Source organism: Stegostoma tigrinum, chromosome 16, assembly GCF_030684315.1.
Source record: "Stegostoma tigrinum isolate sSteTig4 chromosome 16, sSteTig4.hap1, whole genome shotgun sequence".
Taxonomy (NCBI): Eukaryota; Metazoa; Chordata; class Chondrichthyes; order Orectolobiformes; family Stegostomatidae; genus Stegostoma; species Stegostoma tigrinum.
The window spans coordinates 42,985,825-43,008,905 of NC_081369.1; the positions used below are offsets into that span (position 1 = coordinate 42,985,825).

Genomic DNA, 23,081 nt, shown 5'->3' on the forward strand with positions numbered 1-23,081 from the left:
CAGATCAGTAATAATGATCAGAGATAATGGGAACTGTAGATGCTAGAGAATCCGAGATAACAAAGTGTGGAGCTGGATGAACACAGCAGGCCAAGCGGCATCTTAGGAGCACAAAAGCTGACGTTTCGGGCCTAGACCCTTCATCAGAAAAAAAAAGCTTTTCTGACACGAAGTCGCCTCAGGATCTACTGGACAGTAGAACCCTGAAGCTATTTTATGGTAGTATTATACTAGTTACAACAAATTAAGTGGTTGCCACAAGGACTCTTGCCCAAATAAGGATAGCACCCCAGAGTTGTCAGTACAGTTACAGTGCCAGTAGCTTGGTAGTGTTACCTTCAGAGCTAAAACTACAGCTGAAGGATGAATAAAAGTGTACCCCCGTGTCAAACTGCTCTTGAAGGCAGACAAACCTTGTTGTTTGTATGCTGCTCAGGTCAGGCAGGGCAGCTATGAAACTAATTGCATAAAATTCAAGTGACTCCTCAGATAATGAAGCAGACATGTCCAAGCACTGCAAATCCTCCAAAACATTCAGGCTTTCGCTGATGAGTGGCAAGTAAATTTGTGTCACATAAGGGCCAGGTAATGTTTATCCCTTGAATTTCAATGGCAGTACAACTGTCAACATGCTTGGGTTTATCATCAATCAGAAACCAATTAGAAAATGGACCAAATTTATTAATATTGTAGCTACACAAGCACATCAGAGGCTGGGAATTCTACAATGAGTAACTCATTTCCTGATTCTTCAAAGCTTGTCCATAATCTATAGGACTCACATCAGGGCAATGATGGAGTACTCTCCAGTTTCCTGGAATGCATATCCAATTGCATTCAAGATGGTTGACACCATTCAGAACATCAGCAGCCCACAGATTGACATACCACAGATTGGCAGCCAACAGATTTGCACCCCATCTAAGATTGTCAACATTCACTCCCTCCACCATTGGTGTGTAATGGCAGCAGTATGTACAAGATGCACTCCAACAAATCCTCAAAACTACATAAACAGCATCTTCCAAACCTATGGCGTCTAATGCTTAGAAGGACATTGGCAGCAGATACATGGGAATGGTATCACCTGCAAGTTCCCATCCAAATAATACTCCTGACTTGGAATTGTATCAAGAGAAACATGCAGTACTATAGCAGCTAGCATATCTAAATTTTGAAGAGTTTCGATACAAGGCAAAACAAAACCTAAGTGTAGGCCTAATTTTACAACACCTAATTGCTAAAAAAAAAGACATATTCAGGAAAGATATTCAGGCTCAAAACTAAATGCTGTATTTATATTCAGAGATATGAGCTTGGCTGGCTAGCTCAGCATTTATTGTCCATCCTTAGTTACCCTTGAGAAGTAGAGGTGAACTGCCTGCTTGAACTGCTGCAGTTCATTAGTGCCATTCAATGCAACTAGGTATTCAATTTCATATACTAACTTAGAAGAAAAGTGGGACAGTAATTACCAAAACATTGGTAATACTGAGACAATTTTCTGTAACATTAAAATGTGCACAATATTTGCTTTCTGCGCACACAGATTGGCAGGTTTAATCTGCCATGCAGTCATGCCACAGGCTATGGGACAAACTTACTTCACTTAAAGTGTTTCGCACATGCTTGAAATAAAACTGAATGAAAGAACGAAGTGAAGGAATGGCCCTTAGTAAGCAACTATTATTAACAGCTGTCAACAATATAAAATCCAGTTGTGGTATTCCTGGATGAATTAGCATTTGATAGTGTGCCTGGGGCTATTATGAATTTGAATTTTAGTAAATAATCTTCACTCCTAGGAACAATTTTACATTTAACAACAAATATTAAGTTTTGTTTTAAAATTCTCTGAATATTCTTTATTAACTAGTTGCAACAAAATAACCAGATATTACCGCTTTGTTTTGTAATGGTCTAAAACAATGTGATCTGTTATCTGTGGCAAAAACAAATCAGTTACTAAAAGATAATTACTTTGGAAGTCTTTAATTGTCCAGATAGAAGGTGTCAAATAGTTTAAGTGAATTTAAAATTAGCTATATTCCATGAAGGGAATTTACATTTGGTGCCAATTATGACCCTGAAGAAACCAGAAATTAGGATGTCTATATTAATGCAAATCTCAAACTGTCACCATAACAAAATGGAGGTTTTTGTTTAAAAATAATCAAATATTCAATAGTTAGATTTGCAATATTCATGCACCACCAGCCAGTGTATTGTATCAGCTGGTGTTGGTTTAGCTCAGTTGGCTGGACAATTGAATAAAAACCGAAAGAACAGTGGACGTTGTAAATCAGGAACAAAAACAAAGTTGCTGGAAAAGCTCAGCGGGTCTGACAGCATCTGTGAAGAAAAAAATCAGAGTTAATGTTTTGGGTCCAGAGACCCTACTTCAGAATCCTAGGATCACTGGACCCCAAAACATTAACTCTGATTTTTTTCTTCACAGATGCTGCCAGACCTGCTTTTTCAGCAACTTTGTTGTTGTGGTTGGACAATTGGCTTGGGAAACGGTGTGATGCCAAGAGTGTGGGTTCAATTCCCATCACTGGGTGAGGCTAACATGAAGGGCTTTTCCTGTTCAACCTCAAGTCCACATTGATACCATTGGGCTGCAGGGTTCCCAAGCGGAATATGAGTTGCTGTTCCTGCAACCTTCAGGTGGCATCATTGTGGCACTGCAGGAGGCCCATGATGGACATGTCGTCTAAGGAATGGGAGGGGGAGTTCACATGTGGACTTCACAAGCTTCAAAATCTCCCCTTCCCCCACTGCATCCCAAAACCAGCCCAGCTAGTCCCCTCCCCCCACTGCATCCCAAAACCAGCCCAGCTTGTCTCCGCCTCCCTAACCTGTTCTTCCTCTCACCTATCCCCTCCACCCACCTCAAGCTGCACCTCCATTTCCTACCTACTAACCTCATCCCACCTCCTTGACCTGTCTGTCTTCCCTGGACTGACCTATCCCCTCCCTACCTCCCCACCTATCTTCTTTTCTCTCCATCTTCGGTCCCCCTCCCCCTCTCTCCCTATTTATTCCAGAACACTCTCCCCATCCCCCTCTCTGATGAAGGGTCTAGGCCCGAAACGTCAGCTTTTGTGCTCCTGAGATGCTGCCTGGCCTGGTATGTTCATCCAGCTCCAAACTTTGTTATCTTGGATTCTCCAGCATCTGCAGTTCCCATTATCTCTGAGGTCTGGGAAGATCAGGTTTAACCTGGTGCGGATTCTTCTGTCCATAAGCAACTCTGCTACAGCTGTCCCTGTAGTTGGGTGTATGTTAAACAGGCACCGGGCCAGTTTGGTATGAATGAAGCTATAGGCTGTTTCTTTAAGCTTACCTTCAAAGTTTAGTCTGCCCTTTCCCCCAGACCAATTGGACCATGGATGGTATGGAGCTGTCCAAACATGCCGCATGCTATCGACTTTAGGAAATACTCAAGTTCCCTGCCGGTAAATGATGGCCTGTTTTCTATGGCCAATACTTCCGCGAGTTTGTGTATTGCAAAAGATGCTTGCAACTTTTTAATTGTCGTCCCCGTGTTGGGCAAATGAATTCTATGCACGCCCAACCACTTTGAATGGGCATTCACATGACTAAAACATATAGCCATGTAGGGATTCCATGATCTTCTATGATCTAATAGCCATGAAAGGGCCAGCATTGTCAACATATAACTAGTCCAGGGTGTACCTGGCTATTCCCATGAATGTGGGGAAGCTGTTGGCGTTAATTTTTGTCTTTGGTGGCATGAGTACCGCCCCACCAATGTGGCTACGTCGGCATTCGATTCTGGCCAGTAAGTACAACTTCTCACCAACATTTTCATTTTTGAAACCCCTGGATGACCCTGGTGAAATTCAGCCAGTATCTGGTGGAGATCTTTGCTCAGGAGAATCACTCTTTCTGGTTGCGAAGGTCTTTTTGTTTGCCCCATCACTACTAGCTGTTTTAGTTTTACTAGGATGTCCACTCTCTGATATTGTCAGTGGTGAAGAGAAAGATTTCCAGAAAGTTTAAAACCAGAACAGACTTTTCTGGTGGTGGCACCACTGGTGCTGTATGCCAGTGGAATGGCAGCTCAATGTATCCACATTTGCCACTTGGCCTCCTGGACTTGTAATTGCATGCATCCAGAACAAGAGCCCACTGTTGATTTTGGCCTGAAGCTGTTAGTGGCACAGCCCCGTCCTCTTTAAGTAGCTCTGGTAGGGACTGGTGGAACTTTGTCACACCAAAGAAGTCGGTGTGGACTTGTTGGGCTGAAGGGCCTGTTTCCATACTGTAGGGATTCCATGATCTTCTATGATCTAAAACTGCCAAACCTCCTCTATCTGGGCATCAGCTAGAGTCTGGGACGTGTACACTAATGGGCATTTCTCTCTGCTGGGCCACCAGTGAATCAAGATGACCGTGATAGCATAAGGGGGGGCACTGCATGTCAGCAAAACATCACAATGTGGATGGTAGTGTGCCAATGTCTTAGGTGATGATAGCTGCTTCTTCATTTCCTTAAAGTCTACATTTTGGTTATGAGACCATTAGGCTGTCCCTTTTTTAATAGCAGATGTACGGAGGCCAGGATGGAGGCCTGGTTACATCTGAATTTTCCACAATAATTCACAAACCCAAGGAAGGATCTAAGCTCCAGTAGAAACATGGGAGCTGAGTCATCACTGATTGCCCGCATTTCATCTTCCAATGGGTGTAGCCCAGTATTGTCAACTCTGCAGCCCACAAAGGTCACTTGGGGTATCTGAAATGCAAACGTTTCCCTCCAAACATGTACACCATCTATGGATAAATGTTTAAGCACTATACCCAAGTTCTTTAAATGCTCTTTATTAGTCTTCCCGTTTATTAGCATATCATCCAGATGAATGGCAACTTGAGGTAGATCTTGTCAAAATGTTCTGCTAGAAAATGGCACAGGCTGATGCTACCCCAAAATTCACCAAAGATCCTAGGACAACACCGTGCAAACGCATGACCACTTCCATCTTGAAAGACCAGGGCGGCAGATATAAAGGAACATCACTACCTCCAAATTCCCCTTGATGCCACTCACCATCCTGACTTGGAAATATATCACTACTCCTTCATTGTCACTGGGTCAAAATCCTGGAATTCCCACCTTACTGGCATTGTGGGTGAACTCACAGCAGGTAGACTGCAGCAGTTCAAGAAGGCAGCTCACCACCACTTTCTCAAGGGCAACTAGGAATAGGCATAATATGCTGGCTGGCCAGCAATGGGACATGTCCCACAAGTGAATAAATAAAAAGTGTCGTATATTGGTACAAACTCTTATTGGTTTCATTTGCTGCATACGTCTGGGAACACTCATCTAATCGCAATTGCAGGTTCGCAAGGCTCATGTCCAGCTCCATGAACAACAGACCCTCACCACTTTTTCATATTAGTCCTCTATGTGAGGGAGTGGGTATTTATCCAGCTGAAAAAAGCAGTTTACTGTTTGTTTGAAATCCCAATAAAAGGTGAACTAACCTACTGGGCTTCACAATAGGTAGGTCCTGTGCTGCTCATTCTGCAAATTGTGCTGGTTTGACGATCCCTTAGCTTATGGCCTCCCGATTTCTGCATTAATTTTGCACAAAAGGCAGATGGCACTTGGTGGGCCTTGCAGAATTGTGGAATTGCTTCTTGGTAAAAAAGGTGGTCTTGGCCCCTTTGATAGTCCCTGCATATTTCTGAAAAACCTCTGAAAAACCACTTCACTCAGGCAGCCATTTTCTAACTGAAAAAATTACAGCTAATCAAGTTGAATCTTTTTCAACCAATTTTGTCCCATCAAGCTTGGACCTAAGACTTTAAGACTACAGTTAGTGGTAACTAAACCAGCACCATCTGATAAGAGACCGTAGCTGCAGTTGTATCCTTAATCAGTTAGGGTTCCCTGGTATAGGTCCTCATTCTAGACGTGGTCTTACGCAGACTTAAAGGCTGGAGTCAAGAGTGAATTTTGGTAAAGACTGGTTCCACAATCATTGATACAGCTGTGTTAGTATCAACCTCCATTAGAACCATTTAACTAGATGTTTATTTTGATTATTTCTGAGTTGGATGTTGCTAAGCAATTTAATTGTTCTGATTAGCTGTAGGTGGACTTTCCGGGGTATGCACTCTCCTTGATACCTGCCTATGAATTAGTTTACTCAATTCAGGCCCAGTGGGGCTCTTGATGTCTTGAATCTGCATATCAGCCAAAATTACAATGGTTTGCCAGCCCAGATCCTTGAGAATATAACTATTTAGCTGAGGTTTGACTTTGTTTTGGGGTTTTGCTGTGGACTAATCTAGAGTCCTCCTGTTCAGGATACATCCTGAGTGATGTCATGCAATTGCCTTCACTCAAGTGGCATCCCCCAATCTCAGTTAGCCTGGCGAGGGGTGCACTTCCATTGGCGTACCCTGTGACTCATATGTTCTACTTGCCGCATTTTCCAATGATAAAGCCAGTTTTAGTGCCTGTTTGAAGTTTAGTTGGGCTGAAGCAACAGGTGCTTTTGTATGATCACATCATTAATAGCACATACAAAACAGTTTCTCAGCATCTCACTTAGGGTTCAACCAAAATCATATGGCACTGCCAGTCATTTTAACCTCGTCAAAAATCCTGATATGAATTTGCCGAGTAAAACTAACCTCATCTCAGAAATAGAGGAAGCCTGGGGTGGTAATACTCCTTCGCTATGTCCGTCAACTCTTGAAGGGTTTAACAGTCTGATGTGTAAGGAAAAGTTAGGCTTTTAATAACTGGAAAAGCTGCAGATCCACAAGCTGTCAGGAGAATTAATCGTTGCTTTTTGTAAGTCCCAGTGTCATTTGCCCAGAAATAATAATGCACTCTTTCCACATACTGGGACCAGTCTTCAGCTGGATCGAATAAGTCAAGATTCCAAATAGCAGAATGATTCCAGGAATGCTTACACCAACTCAAAGATGATTGTCACGAGCAAATCTCTTGAGGGACATGCTTTTCTCTTGTTGCCAATGAAATAACTCCACGAAGGCCAGTATTCTGTCACCAAGTCACCCTTTACAAATGCACAGTACATAACACTGACCCAACTAACTCAGAGCTGGCTCCTTAAGTGAACAGAATCCCTGACACTCCTGTTCACATCTGTCAATCAGGACTCCCTGATCAGACTAGGTCAACAACCCCAATCACGGAACTCATATTTTATGAGATCCACTTGGGGGACCTCGTTCCAATCACTATGGTATTCTTACTGGTCTAATAAATTAGGAACTCAGGTTAATGCTCTGGGAATGTGGTTCAAGTCCCAACACAGTTACTCGTGGATCCGACTTCAATTAATTAATAAATTGGGAATTAAAAGCTAGTATTAATTAAAGTGACTACAAAATTATTAATTGTGGTTAAAACAAAACTGGTTCACTAATGTCCTTTAGACAAGGAAATCTGCTGTCCTATAAGATGTTTTGTGACCAGATAATACATTTTAGACAGGGAGACAATTGATATTGTGATATTAGGACAATTTATTAAGCGCCAGGAAGTTATACTCTACAAGTGAAAGCAGTCAATATGGTGTGGCATGGTGTTTGTTCATAATTTCCAGGTTTGTGCACAAACCAATCCCCCATATATGGATGCAGTAGTATGCAATTGCCTCAACAATGACCTAACTAAAAGATGGTTACTTGTGCTATAAGGATGATCCATTGACAATATGGCTGATGATTCCAGTGTGCACACTTGGACAGTATATATATACAGTAACAGCTATGCAGCCAAACTAAATGTGACAGAGCAGATTATTTGGCTACTAAAATAATATTTGAACTGTGACTATGAATTGTGAAGCTTATTTTTAAAGGAGATTGTGTATGTGAATGAAATGTTTGTTGTTATGAGGTATTTTGTCATTGAAGGAATGTAAATGGAATTTTATAAACATGCTTTTTTTCAATATAGTGAAATCTGTAAAAGAGGCTTTAAACTTTATTTTGTAAAAGTTTAGTTTATCTCATTTCTTCATGAATCCCAATATCTGCCTATGGTACATTCTGGTTGGTAGAAGCACAAAGATGATGGGTGGAGGGGACCTGAGTCAGCACAGGGCTCTAAAGGATCATGGGGCAGTAGGTACAGGGGCAAGTGTTGGGGTACATGGTATGACAGGATATTGGGATTGGTACAAAACATGAAATGTCACATACTGTGATGGATAGGACTTGGCGATTGTATAAGGGTGTGAGGGCTTTTTTAAAAATTGTTTGTTGGATATTGAATGTCGGCTAGCCTGCATTTATTATCCACTCATAACTGTTCTTGAGCTGAGAGATTTGTTGGAGCCATTTGATAAGAGATAAATGTTAAGAGTTAAGAGTCAACCACATTGCTGTGGTGCTGGAGTCACATGTGGGCCAGGCTTGGCGAGGAAGGCAGATTACCTTTTCTAATGGACATGGGTGTTTTCCCTCAAATGATAATGGTTACATGATTGCCAACAGATTAGCTTTTTAAGTTCTGATTTTTAAAATTGAATTCAAATTTCATCATCTGCCATTGTGGGATTTGAATCCTTAAACTCAAAACATTAGGCTGGGACACTGGATTACGAACGGAGTGACATTACATCACACCACTAACTCACCTTAAGGGGATGTTGCATGGATATTGTATGATTTAATGCTTTTTATGTTTAGGATACAATGCCGGTGCTCAAAAGCAGGCCTTCTGCTCAGTCCATCTAAATGACTGGTATTATTCTTACTACTTCTGTAATTGCTGACCCTGGCTTCTAGAACAGCCTGCCACCAGACTAAAAAACATGATTCTGAGTCAGTTTAGATGGTCTGCTGGCTCCCCTCCTCTCCAATGTTGTACTAACATTTGTTTTCACTGTATAAATATATTAGGATGTCGCTGTCTGCCAATCGTGCCATTTTTCTGTCTTTTCCTAGTTAAAATTAATTGTAAAACCATAACAGGAAATAATACTCCAGCCATGGCCGAACAAACTTTCTGTACAACTCCAATGTTACCTCCTTGCTCTTGTACCCTATGCCACAAGTGATGGAAATTGACTGGTTCGGTCAAAATGCAGCTACCCCTCTAAGAAATCATAGGGTATTTTAAATAAGGAGGGCACGCTATTTTTAATTGGTGCTGATCTTTCATGGTTTTGGGATCCCCACGGAGGAGTGCAGCCATAAAACAGAGCATTTTGTTCTAGTTGGACATGACAATAATAAATTAGCAGGCTGCACAAAGGTTGCACACCACCTGTAATGTAAACAAGGTCTACTGCATATTACAATCCTCACAACCTTTTTTGGGGTTATCAAATATGCCAAAGTGAAGACCTAATTGCCAGTGCATATTTAATTGTTTCAACCATGGCACAGTAGGTAAAGATGTAAAAGGTTTTTGTTGTATGTCACTCTGCATATTGCAACAAGACACTGCTGCATTTAAAATTCATTTATAGATTTATTCAGTGCAGAAAAGGCCCTTCACCCATCGAGTCTGCACGAACATGAATACCACTAACAGCACACAAATCCCAACTTCCAGCACCTGTCACATATCCGTGAATGTTATGATAATTGAAGTGCTCATCCAAAACTTTTTTAAAGTTGTAAGGTTTCCAGCCTCCACTACCTTCCCAGGCATTGTGTTCCAGATTCTCACTACCCATTGAGTGAAAAAAGAATGTTCCCAAACTTCTGAATCCCTAACCCTCAAACCAAGCCCTCTCGTGATTGACCCTTCAACCAAGGGGAATAGCTGCACTCTAATCTCTCTGTTCATACCACTCATTATCTAATGCACGTCAATCATGTCCTCCCTCAGTCTTTTCTGCCCCAAAGAAAACAATCCAACCCTATCTAGTCTCTCTTTGTAGCTTAATTTCTCCATCCCAGGCGTCTCCCTGGTGAACCTCCTCTGTATCCCATCTCATGTTATGACATCCTTCCTGTAGTGAGGGTGACCAGAATTGCACACACTACTCCAGCTGTGGCCTAACCAACATTCTGTACAACTCCAACAATACCTCAGAAACAAAAACAAAGTTGCTGGAGAAGTTCAACAGGTCTGGCAGCATCAGCGAAGGGAAAAAACAAAGTTAACATTTTAGGTCTGGTGACCGTTCCTCAGAACTGAGGAAACGTCGCCGGACATGAAACATTAACTCTGGTTTTCCCTTCGCAGATGCTGCCAGACCTGCTGTGCTTCTCCAGCAACTTTGTTTTTATTCCTGATTTACAGCATTTGCAGTTTTTATCCAATATTACCTCCTTGCTCTTATACTCTGTGACACAACTCATGAAAACAAATGTCCCATATGCCTCCTTAGCAATCCTATTCATGTGCTCTTCTGACTTCAGGAGTCTGTGAATAATTACCCAAAGATCCCTCTGGTACTCTAAGCTATCCAGTATCCTGCCATCCATTAAATACTCCATCATCTTGTTCTGAGGAAGAGTCACTAGACCTGAAACATGCACTTATTAGGCTTTAATGCCATCTGCCACTAGTCCGCCCATCTCACCAACCCATCTATATTTTTTATTCACCTACAACCATCTGCTTTGTTAGTAACCATTATACCTATCTTGGCATCATCTACAAATTTGCTTGCATTCCCTCCACATTTTCATCGATATCATTTATGTATATTACTGATGTACAGTCCTGATTCTTGTGGTACACTGCTGAACATCAGTCACTCAAACAGCCTTCTACCATTGCTCTTTATGTGCTATTACTAAGCCTGTCTCTGATCTACCTCATCAAGTTTCCCTGAATTCCATACAATTTAACCTTCTCAGTTAGTGTCCCACGTGGGACCTTTTCAAAAGGTCCAAATAAACTACATCAAGTGAACTTCCCTCACTTGTTCACATTTTCAAAAAATTCAGACAAATTTGTTAGGCTCGTCCACCTTCTGATGAAGCCATGCTGACCATCCCTAATTAACTCCTGTCCTTCCAAGTAAACATTAATTCGCTCCTTCAGAATTTTCTCCAATAGTTTTCCTACCACTGAGGGGAGACTCACTGGTCTGTAATTTCCTGCTTCATCTTACCATCCTTCTTTAAAAAGTGGAACCACATTAGCTGTCGTCCTCTGGCACATTCCCGGTGGCCAGAGAGGAATTAAAAATTTGTGTTAGAGCTCCTGCAATTTCTTGCCTCATCTCCCACAGTAACCTGGGCTGCAAATCATTCCGTCCAGGGGCTTTGTCTGTTTTGAAGCCTGACAGAGCCTCCAATGCCTCCCCATTTCCTAGGTTAAATTGTGCAAGCTCCTCATAGTCCCTTTTTCTGAATTCCATACTTATGTTGTCCTGAAGACCGAAGGGAAGTATTCAATCAACCGCCTTCCAATATTCTGCGGCTTCACACACAAGTTGCTCCCTTGGTCCTAGTGGACTCTACTCTTTCTCTGGTTAACCTCTTCCCTTTACTGCATTTATAAAATACATGTGGTATTTCATTTTTAACCATACCATACAAAAAACCTGATTATTAATATTTTATGCATATTATGTTGCTCTGTACTATACTTCTTGGATTGATGAGAAGTCACATATATGTTTATGACTTTATTGCTTCGAATTATTCACTGTCCTTCCCTTGCTGAATTTAACAACTTCTTACAATAGCAGCTATGTATGATTAAAATGCTTGTCATCTAATCTTGAGGTTCAATTAATAAGCATCTTCGAATTTAACTTGTAGTTTACATCACTTACCAAAAAAATGTAAATCACTGCCACAGAAGGTGCATTTTTTAGTAATATCAATTTAAATAATTATTCATAGTCCAAAAGTTAGTATTCAACAATGAAAAAAGGCTTATTTGTCTTGCACCAATTTATATGCACATCTTTGAGGCTATTGCTGACTGCAATAGAGCATGATCTGTGCCTGACATTAGATGACAGTACGGTACGGCAATGTAAACTACGGTTTGGTGATAGGCATATGATTAAGAAGTTGATCTCTCTTTTCTAAAAAGAAATCTTTGACTTTAAAGGGCATGGTTGAAGCAAAACATCAGTAGCCTAAAAATATATATGATACACATGGCATTGTAATGAATTCATAGATTAAATAAATTAAAGTCATGCCATTTTTAAAAAAAAGTAAAATAGAACTCTGTGAACTTAAAAAACCTTATATTTCCAAATTTTTTTATTTATTTGGCAATACAAGTTTGAACAAATAACCAAAAAAGCTTTTGCATAGAGGATTGTTGAGGAACTTTGCGGTTCCATGAAGATTTCAAAAACTAACGTAGACAAAAATATTTCACAAGTTGGATCTATTACCAGTTTTGACAATTTAGTTTTCTCAGCCCATGAATTCACTATATCACCACCTAATTTTTGAATCTGTATATATTTTACATCACAGGTATAGCAAATAACGTGATGAAATTTAAAGAACCTTACAAATATAAGGTTATTATCATGATAGAATTATCATTGAACAGAATAAATCCCTACTGAACATACTAATTTTTGAATTCTTTTTTGAATTCAGCAAATTATTGTATTCCTTCTCTCCCAATCAAACTGATGTTTATGCCTCCTACTGACATCGAAATTGATTTGGACATACAACAGCAATAATTCCAGCTAATGCAAAATTGAAAATATTTTAAATAAGAAAGCTACAATAAGGTTATTTTGCAGATTATGGCCTAAAGAGTGAGGGTACAGAAAATACCTACCTGCTTTTGAGCATCTTTGTGCAGTTTTTTGGTGGCATCCAGCTCTTCTTTCAGCTGTTGCAGGCAGGTCTGCTTTTGTTCCAGCTTAGCTTCTCCTTCTCTCAGCTCTGCCTGCAGATGGTAAATCCTTCTTTCCTGTACATCCAACTGCCAATCCACAGACAAATTATAGATTCTAAATTTTAATATATTCAATTGTCACACTGTTAGACTAATAAGAAGTCAAAAAAGGAATCTCCGTAGAATCACGACATTTTATATTTGGAGACTATGCTTATGTCATCAGGAAGCCAATATGGTGGCACTGAGCAGCAAAGCCAATACTATTGATGTCCTTTACAGCCCAGACTCAAATCAGCTTTGTCCATTTAGTTTCCTGTAATACATTTCTGTATTATAAATCATTCGCTTTAGGATATGAGGACAAATTAAAAATATTTAAGGTACCTCAGTTGTTAACCCATCTCGTTTCTCTTGTAAAAGGAGGACCTCCTTACGGAGATTCAGTATTGTACCATCACGTCGCTCGAGCTGGAAAAGAGTTCACATTTCAAGAAAGAATCCACGAATGTCAACCAATGAGCAATTAGCAAGACAAGACAAGATATTGATCTGCTAAGAAATCCACAGCCGCAGCCATACAGCTAAGCAAGGTCCCATTTCCATAGCTCTGCATTGAAAGGTAACTCTTCATTAGCATCTGCCCTTTATTGATCATTGTTAAGTATCATAAAACCTGAATGAATTCACAAAATCGAGCAGGCGTTAAAAAAATTAAGTCAATGGCTACTACAGCTAGGCTGAAGTAGGGGACAAAATGAGAAATCTCTCTAATAAAAAACAAAAGGATCGGTTGATAATTCCATCTGAACAGCATTCGGAATAGTTTCTTTTGTACAATTAAAGCGATAAATACCATTCAAATTAAAACACAAAGCCAGCAGTGTCTGTACAAAATAATTGCTCTATGTACCATAGGCTTACAGAGATTTTTGTTTGATTGTTGTCTCTAAACAAACCAAAGATCTTCTTACTTGCAGCATAATTTCAGGATTCTACTTAATAGGTAAACTGCTGCAGCCCTGGAAAATGGGGCCAGGATGTTTTAACTCGTGGGTCTCCTTACAGACTCAAAAGCAGATTTTTACCTGATTTATTGTCACAGTGCAAAACTTGCAAATTTGTGGATTGCAATTTAATCAGAGCTTCACAAAAAGTGGCAAATGAGTGAATTAATATATTGGTTTAAATTTTCTAAAACTCAATGTTGAAAACTAAGTACCAATACTGATGTTGAAAACTGGGTACCAACATCTCAGGGCACACACCAAGGACACTAAACATATGCACCTCACCTCATCAATAATTTGCATGTGCCGGCCTCCCAGAACTGATCCTTTTACAGGATGCTTCTGTACTTCAATGCTAGAGTGAGTAACTATCATTGTAATGCAGCAGTGTGGACAATTTGTACTCAGCAACACACACCCAGCTTATATGCTGGAACAGGCTCTTCACTCATTGTTTAGCATTTACTCATTCTGAGTCTACCTGGATGTTCACAGCATCCTTATCTTACATTGTGCTCTTAGACCCCTCAGCCAGAGACAACAGGCTCATGTTACTTCTGCCTTGCCTTTCTGTTTAGCATGGACACAAAGCCAGGAAGCTTGCCATTGCTGTCAGCAGGTCTCTTTCAAGTCAAGGAGGATGGCATTTACTCAAAGGTCCTGGTACAGTAAGTCAAGGGTGGCCTCCAACATCAGTCCAAGGACTTGGGGACACTGTCAGGTAGCCACCCAGGGTGGTCACAGTCAGGATTCTGCCTGCATCAGGATGACAAACCAAATGTTGGGCAGCCCACCTCCTGTCTTGATGCTTTCTGCACTACTGTGAGCAGTTTTGCTCCTGGAATGAGAAATACAAGTATGGAATAAGAAAGTGGGTGGCATGGCTGTTACTGATGGTGCAGGCTAGTAGGTGTCCCACCTGAGTGAGCAGGCAGCACAGAGGACTTGCAGGGTTAGTGATGCCTGGGGTGCTGTGGTGAGGGGTGGGAGCGTGCAGTGGTGACAGCAAATGAGGGAAGGTGTTGCAGGCAATAGTGGCAGTGGTGGATCATAAGCCTTGGAGGAAGGTGAATATAGTTACAGAGACAGAGTAACTATGAGGTATCAGAGAGAAGATGGTGGCACTAATGCTGGCAGTATGGAGAAAGGTATTAACATTCTTCTTACAGAGCTGGGCATTTCTTCAGATGACTGAGACTGCTGTAATCTGGGTGCTAGTCCTGGGCCAGGCTTGTGTGGCCACCACTGGCCTCCACTGCTGGTCCTGTGGAAGAAGAAGTGCCACCTATGCTTCACCCAATCCAACAGGACTTCCAGGTCCCAGCCCGGAAATCAAGGGGCCAACTTTGCCCTGTCTGGCACATTCAGGATAAATTCAGGAGCCGTGTGGTGCAACTTTGGGATGACTTCTTCTCTGGGTTTACAGCAGGTTTTTAAAGATGGAGTTGAGCACAAGATGCGGGTCTTTCGGCAGACATCCACGAGGCGGCAAGTAGTACTTTGACGTGTGCAGAGTAAAATGGGGCTAGAATTGGACATGAGGGACCTCATGGGTGCAGTCTAAGTAGTTACAAAAATATGCTTGGTCAGATATGGTGAAAAATTTTGATAGGCCTCGTGGTGAGAAACTGTCTAAAAACCATTTTTTATTCATTTTTGTGGGATGTGGGCATCGCTGGTCAGCCAGCATTTCTTGTCTATCTTTAGCTGCCCTTGAGAAGGTGGTGGTGAGCTGCCTTCTTGAATCACTGCAGTCCACCTGCTGTGGGTTGACCCACAATGCCATTAGGGAGCAAATTCCAGGGTTTTTCCCAGCAAACAGTGATGGAACGTTGTATATTTCCAAGTGAGGATGGTGAGTGGATTGGAGGGGAACTTGAAGGTGGTCGTGTTCCCATATATCTACTGCCCTCATCCTACTAGATGGAAGTGGTCATGGGTTTGGAAGGTGCTGTCTGAAGATTTTTGGTGAATTTCTGCAGTGCATCTCGTAGATTGTACATACTGCTGCTACTGAGCGTCCGTGGTGGGGGTAGTGGATGCTTGTGGATGTTCTACAAATCAAGCGGGCTGCTTTTTCCTGGATAGTTTCAAGCTTCTTGAGTCTTGCTGGGGCTGCACTCATCCAGGCAAGTGGGCAGAATTCCATAACACTCCTAACGTATGCTTTGTAGATTAGCTTTGGGAAGTCAGGAGGTGAGGTAGTCCTGCAGCATTCCTAGTCTCTGACCTGCTGTTGTAGCCACTGTATTTATGTAGTAAATCTAGTTGAGTCTTTGATCAATGGTAACTCCCAGGATGTTGATAGTGAGGGATTTAGTTATGGTAATGCCACTGAATGACAAGGCGCAGTGGTTAGATTGTCTCTTATTGGTGGTTGTCATAGCCTGGCATTTGTGTGGAGCGAATGTTACTTGCCACTTGTCAGCCCAAACCTGGGTATTGTTCAGATCTTGTTGCATATTAACATAGACTGCTTCAGTATCTGAGGAGTCACAAATGGTGCTGAACATTGTGCAATTATTGGCGAATATCCCCACTTCTGACCTTATGATGAAGGGAAGATCATTGATGAAGGAGCTGAAGATGGTTGGGCCCAGGACACTATGCTGAGGAACTCCTGCAGAGATGTCCTAGAGTGAGATGACTGACCTCCAACAAGCATGACCATTTTCCTATGTATTAGGTCTGACTCTAACCACTGGAGAGCTTTCCCCCTGACACCCATTGATTCCAGTTTTGCTAGGGTTCTATGATGCCACATTTGGTAGAATGCAGCCTTGATATTAAGGCCTGTCACTCTCACCTCACCTCTGGAATTCAGCTATTTTGTCCATATTTGCACCAAGACTGTAATGCGATCAGGAGGTGAGTAGCCATGGAGGAACCCAAACTGGGCGTCACTGAACAGGTTATTGCTGAGCAGGGGTAACAAGATGTAGAGCTGGATGAATGCTGATGTCTGGGCCTAAAATCTTCTTCAGAAAATCTGAAGAGGGATCTAGGCCCGAAAAGTCAGCCTTCCTGCTCCTCTGATGCTGCTTGGCCTGCTGTGTTCATCTAGCTCTATACTTTGTTATCTCAGATTCTTCAGCATCTACAGTTCCTACTAACTCTATTGCTGAGCAGGTGCTGTTTGATAAAACTGTTGAGAACACCTTCCATCACTTTACTGATAATCGGCAGTAGACTGATGGAGTAGAAACTGGCCAGGTTGGATTTGTCCTGCTTTTTATGTACAGGACATACTTGGGCAATTTTCCACGTTCTTGGGTAGATGTCAGTGTTGTAACTGTACAGGAACAGCTTGGATATGGGAGCGGCAAGTTCTGGAGCAGGAGCCTTCGATCTCGACAGAGCTTAGCTCAAAGAAAATGTAAGATTCACCACACTATTTCATATGCGTCAGTTAGCAACATTTGTTTTTCGAAGCTGCAAATAATACCTGGTATCTTCTTCCCTTTTTAAAGCAGTGTCCCTTTTTCTCATTTTCCGTCATAGTCGAAAAAAATAAAAAGACATGTCCTCTTACACCTGATGTAATATCTAAGAATGATTGCATAACAGTAGGAAACTCTAGGAATCCTCAGCGTAGGACCATGAAGAAAGAAATAGATGTTAAAACTGAAACTGTCGTACAAACAGAACATGTGTCCTTAGAACGTACTTAGAAGGAGAAGATTACTCTGATCAAGAAAATTCTTTCTGAATTATTGCTGAAGGGAATCAGACCATTGGAGGTTTTGGGCATTTTATTGTAAAAGGAGAGATATTTCCTTCTGCTTCAAATCAAAGAGGTAAACCAATAAAGATATTAAGGGACCCTGAAGCAAGTAAGTCCTCTTGCTGGTTGACAACATCATTTTCTTCCATAAACATTAATGAAGGAGAAATTGTTGACTGGACATTTTAATTATGTTGAATTAGATTACAGAACAAGATAGTAAATTGAGAAGATGTAATCAGAGATGTGAAACAAATACCTGTTGAAGCATGATAACAAGGTGTAGAGCTGGATGAACACAGCAGGCCAAGCACCACCATAGGAGCAGAAAAGCTGACATTTCGGGCTTAGACCCTTGATTTTATGGATTCATAAGGCTTGGAAACAGGCCCTTCCAGCCACCATATCAATGCTAACCAACAAACATTAAACTACACAAATCTCATTTACCTGTACTTGGTCCACAGCCTACAATGCCCTGGCATTTTAAGTACTCATCCTGAGTACTTCTTATCTTGGGGTAGCTGTTCAAAAATGATTTTACAAGAGGGAAATTCTTGAGGAATTGAAAAACAGGGTTGGCATTTCAAGTCCAGTAGCCAGTCGTCAGGAAAAACTACTTCCAAGATGATAGTGCGAAAAATAGCTAATTTTTTAAAGGTATGTTTTAGGATGTGAGTTTGCTCGCTGAGCTGCAAGGTTAGTTTTTAGACGTTTCGTCACCTTTCTAGGTAACATCATCAGTGAGCCTCCGACGAAGCGCTGGTGTTATGTCCCGCTTTCTATTTATCTGGTTAGGTTTCCTTGGGTTGGTGATGTCATTTCCTGTTCTTTCCTGATATGTTTTACCCAAAATCTCAAGATGCATTAGAAAGATGGCAGCAAGCCTCAAACATGATTATTAGAGTCATTATCCTTCATGTCCTAATGATGGGAATAACAGCATTCCCGTGTTACAGTTCACTATTAGGGATGCTCCTAATGAGTCAAGAGAAGTTAAAGTAAGGGCTATTTTGGATTTTTCCATGCTTAACACAAAAGTTTGAAACTGTGCTCTACATTTGTATGAGTCGATTTTATCAGAAATTTGTTCCAAAGCTGAACACCATAGTGGCTTCTTTGATAGATTTATTAAAGAGAGGCAAAAAATTTGAATGCAGAAAAGAATGTCAGATTATCTTTGACAATGTGAAGGTTGTGCTGACAACTGCATCAGGTTTAGCAACACAGAATTATGAGAAGCCATTCAAACTGGCTGTTGATGCCAGTAACTTCAGTGAGGGTGTCATTTTATTACAAGAGGATGAAATGTGGATTGAACGGACTGTCAGTTATTTTCCGAAGAAACTGAATGCCTGTCAACAAAAATATTCTACAGAAAGAAAAGCCTAGTCATGTGCTGGCTCGACAACAGTTTGCAATTTATGTACCCAGGAACTCAGAAGAAAAATTTATTTTGATGGACGCTAAATCTTTTATGTTCATGCAGAAATTTGGACGAGATCCTGTAATTGGTTTGTTGGTGCTTAATCCTACAGTCAGACAATATTAAAGTCACTCGCAAGCCTAAAAAGTCCATATTATAGCAGAAGTTTTGTCAAGTGCATATGTGAAGGAAAGCAAATGTTGTGATTCAAATGGACTTACGTAAAATATGTTTGTAATGAAACTTATTCTATCCTCATTGTAAATATGCTGTTACAATCAATGCAACATAGTCATTGTGTTAAGAAAATCTTCATGACAGGAAATGGAAATGCCTTGTAAGGATGTATTTTTTATTCTTTTCTTGGGGAGGCTTTGTTGAAAGATGTATTTTTAATTATATATTGTCAATTTTAACGCTCAACTTTCAGAGTCAGACCTAGCACAAAAGAAGATGATTGTGGCTTTTGGAGGTCAGTCATTTCAGCTCCAGGACATCTTTGCAAGATGTATGGTCCAGGACCCAAACATTTTCACCCGATTCAGGACCGATCTTCCCCGCATAATTAGGACAGAATGGACATGTTTGCTGATTACTGCATAAGGTTCAGCACCATTTGCAACTCCTGAGACACTGAAGCAGTTTATGCCCAAGTACAGCAAGACCTGGGCAATATCCAACTTTGGGCTGACAAGTGACGAGTAACTCTTGTACCATACAAATTCTAGGGACTGGCCATCTGACCATCTCGAAGAAATGAGAGAATCTAACTATTACATTCAAAAACATTACCATTGCTAAATCCCCGACTATCAACATCCTAGGCTTTATCATTGAATAAAAACGGAACTATGCCAGCCACATAAACACAATGGCTAACAGAACAGGTCAGAAGCTTTGAAAACTGCATGAAATAACTCACGTTCTAACTCACTGAAGTCTGTTCACCATCTATAAGGCACAAGTCAAGAATATAATGGAATCCTCTCCACTTGTCTGGATGACAGCAGTTCCAACAACACTCAAAAAACTTGGCACCATCCCAGACAAAGCAACACATCTGATTGGCACCACATTCACAAACATTCACTCTCTCCACCTCAGTAGCAGCAGTGTGCAGCATCTACAAAATGCACTGCAGAAACTGTCTACAAAATGCACTGCAGAAACTGACCAAAGTTCCTTAGACAGCACCTTTCAAAACATGCGACTATTACCATCTGGAAGGGCAATGACGAAAAATACATGGGAATACCCCAATCTGTCAGCTCCCCTCAAAACCACTCACTATTTTGACTTAGAAATATATTGCTGTTTCTCAGTGCTACTAGGTGAAACTCCTGGAACTTGCTCCTTAATAGCATTATGAGTACCTCTACCAAATGGGCTGCTGTGGTTCAAGAAGGCAGATCACCACCACTTTCATTTTTTTTCTTTATTCACCCACGGAATGAGGGCATCGCTGATGAGGCAGCATTTATTGCCCATCCCTAACTGCCCAGCAGGCAGTTCAGAGTCAACCACATTGCTGTGGGTTCGGATTCACATGTAGGCCAGACCAGGTACGGATAGCAGTTTCTGTCCAGATGGGTTTTTCTGACAATCGACAATGGATTCATGGCCATCATTAGATTGTTAATTCCAGATATTTACTGAATTCAAATTCCACCAATTACCATGGTGGGCATTTGAACCTGGGTCCCCAGAATGTTATCTGGGTCTCTGGATTAGCAGTCTAGAAATAATACCACTAGGCCATCGCCGCCCCTCCTGAAGGGCAACTAGGGATAGGCAATGAATGATGACCCAGTCAGTGACACCACATCACATTAATGAATAAACAAAAATTCTCAATATCAAAGACATTTGAAAATCCAATCAATGCAATAAACTTTACTACAACACTCCTGGTCTATGTCCAGCACCTCCATATACTAATTTTTTTAAAAGAGACACAGATCCCTCTTATATTCAATAAATTCAAATCCTGGCCCAAAGGCCCTGCCTGTTATGATCCCATGTGGTGATACTATTCAACAAGTCAGATCCCAGAATGAAAGCTGGCTGGATAGATCATGCTCACTTTTTAGCAATTAGTTAATGTGGTGGTAAGTCACTCAAACATATTCACAGGAGGCTGCAAATTTTCTTTAACAACTGAACAGAAATCTATAGCTCAAAATATATTTTTAAAAAGTCTATTGAAGTATAAAAGACACTTCAGAGTCTCTCAAACAACAAGGCACAACAGTTTTTGTGCTCCTGAGATGCTGCTGGGCCTGCTGTGTTCATCCAGCCTCACATTTTATTATCTTGGATTATCCAGCATCTGCAGTTCCCATTATCACTCACACTCACACGACAATATTTCAATCCATTTCCCACAATCAATTATAGAGATTCAAATACATAGAAATCACAGCCCTGCCTCAATTCTTCAGGGTTCCTCCTTTGTTGATTCCTAATAGATTTGTTGCCATGAACTGTCTAACCAATTTTATGGGTCCTTTCAAAATTTGTCAACATAAGCAGTTCATAAATCTGAGAGCCTAAACATTTTCAGCTCTGATGACCTGTTGAGTTGTAACACAATTCTTCTTGTCTGGCAGCTCCACAAACTGAACCATTCTGGTAACGTGACTATTTTTGATAAATCCCACCATAGGAGAGAAACTAAAATTAAAACTAAAACTGAACCCCAGTGTCTTCTGAACTTGTGATAAAAGGCATACAGGTGTACGTAAATATCAGTTTCAGAATATGGGGTTTGTAAATTAATGGCATATGAATTTTGTTACTTTGGCCAAGGCTTTTGAAAAAAAAAGGCCAGACTATCAATCAAACACAGCCAATATGGTTTTGTGAAAGTGAAACCATGTTTGCCAAATTTGCTAGAGTTCTTTGAGGATACAATAAGCAGGAGTAATGAAAGGAATCGGTAGATGTAGTGTATTTAGATATCTAGAAGGAATTCAATAAAGTGCCATATAAAAGGTCATTATACAAGACAGCAGCTCATGATATTATGGGTCATTTATTGAGGATTGGTTAACACATAGAAGACAGAGGTCAGGATTAATGGGTCTTTAACAGTTTTGAAAGGTGCAACTGGTGGAGTACCAGAAGGATCAATCCTCAGGCCCCAGTTACTTACCATCAATATTACTGATTTGGAAGAAGGGCAGAGAGTAATGTATCTGAATTTGTTGATAATATAAACAATAGGTGGGAAGGCATGTTATATGATGAGGAATAAAGAATTTGCAAGAGGATATAAGTGAATGTAGGAAAGTATGAAGTCATCCACTTTGGTATGAAGAATCAAAAAGCAAACTGTTATTTCAACAGAGAGAAGATCCAAAAATGTAGTACTGAGGAATCCGAGTGTTCTTCTGCAATGAAATCCTACACGTTAGCATGCAGGTGCAGAAAGTAATTAAGAAGGCAAATGGAATTTTGGCCTTTATTGGAGGGGGGGGTTAGAGTTTAAAAATGGGGAATTGTTGTTACAATCATGCAGGGTACTGGTGAGGCCATTCCTGAAGTACTATATACATTTCGGTTCATGTATTGCAGAAAGGATATTCTGGCATTGAAGGCAGTTCAAAGCGTTTCAATAGGCTTATTTCTGAAATCAAGGGGTTGACTTTTCAAGAATGGATGAACAGGGTAGGCTTTTATTCAGTGGAATTTAGAAGAATGAGAAGAAAAATGAAACACACAAGATTTTGAGGTGGCTTGACAGGATAGATGTTGAAAAGATATTTCTATGCGGGGGGGAGTCTTGAATTACGAGGGATAGAACATTCACTTTAACAAAAGATATAAAAGAATTTCTTCTCTCAGAGGGTAGTGAATGTCGGGAAACCTCTATTCAAGAGAGAGTGGAGTTTAGATCCCTGAAATTATTTAAAGAGGAGAGAGGTACACTTTTCAAATATTGAGGAGTTGAGGGCTATGTGAAGCTGGCACAAAACAGGAGTTGAGGCTTAGGGCAAATCAGCCTTGATCTTATTGAACTGTGGGACAAGATTGAGCAGTTGAATATCCCACCTCTGCTCCTACTTCTAATGTTCCTATATTTCAAGAGATACTTCATGCCCAAGCATTCTA

At 40.8% G+C, this 23,081-nt stretch overlaps 1 protein-coding gene across 1 annotated transcript in view; it reads right to left on the reverse strand.

The window, feature by feature from the left end:
• The window catches only part of LOC125459774 (golgin subfamily A member 4), a 709,733-nt gene that overhangs the window by 410,082 nt on the left and 276,570 nt on the right, over window positions 1-23,081 (reverse strand). The window contains exons 11-12 of the mRNA XM_048546606.2: window positions 13,196-13,279; window positions 12,749-12,895 (exon numbers count right to left, since the gene is read on the reverse strand). Of these exons, the coding sequence (XP_048402563.2) occupies window positions 12,749-12,895; window positions 13,196-13,279 (231 nt within the window). The remainder of the gene's footprint in view (window positions 1-12,748; window positions 12,896-13,195; window positions 13,280-23,081) is intronic.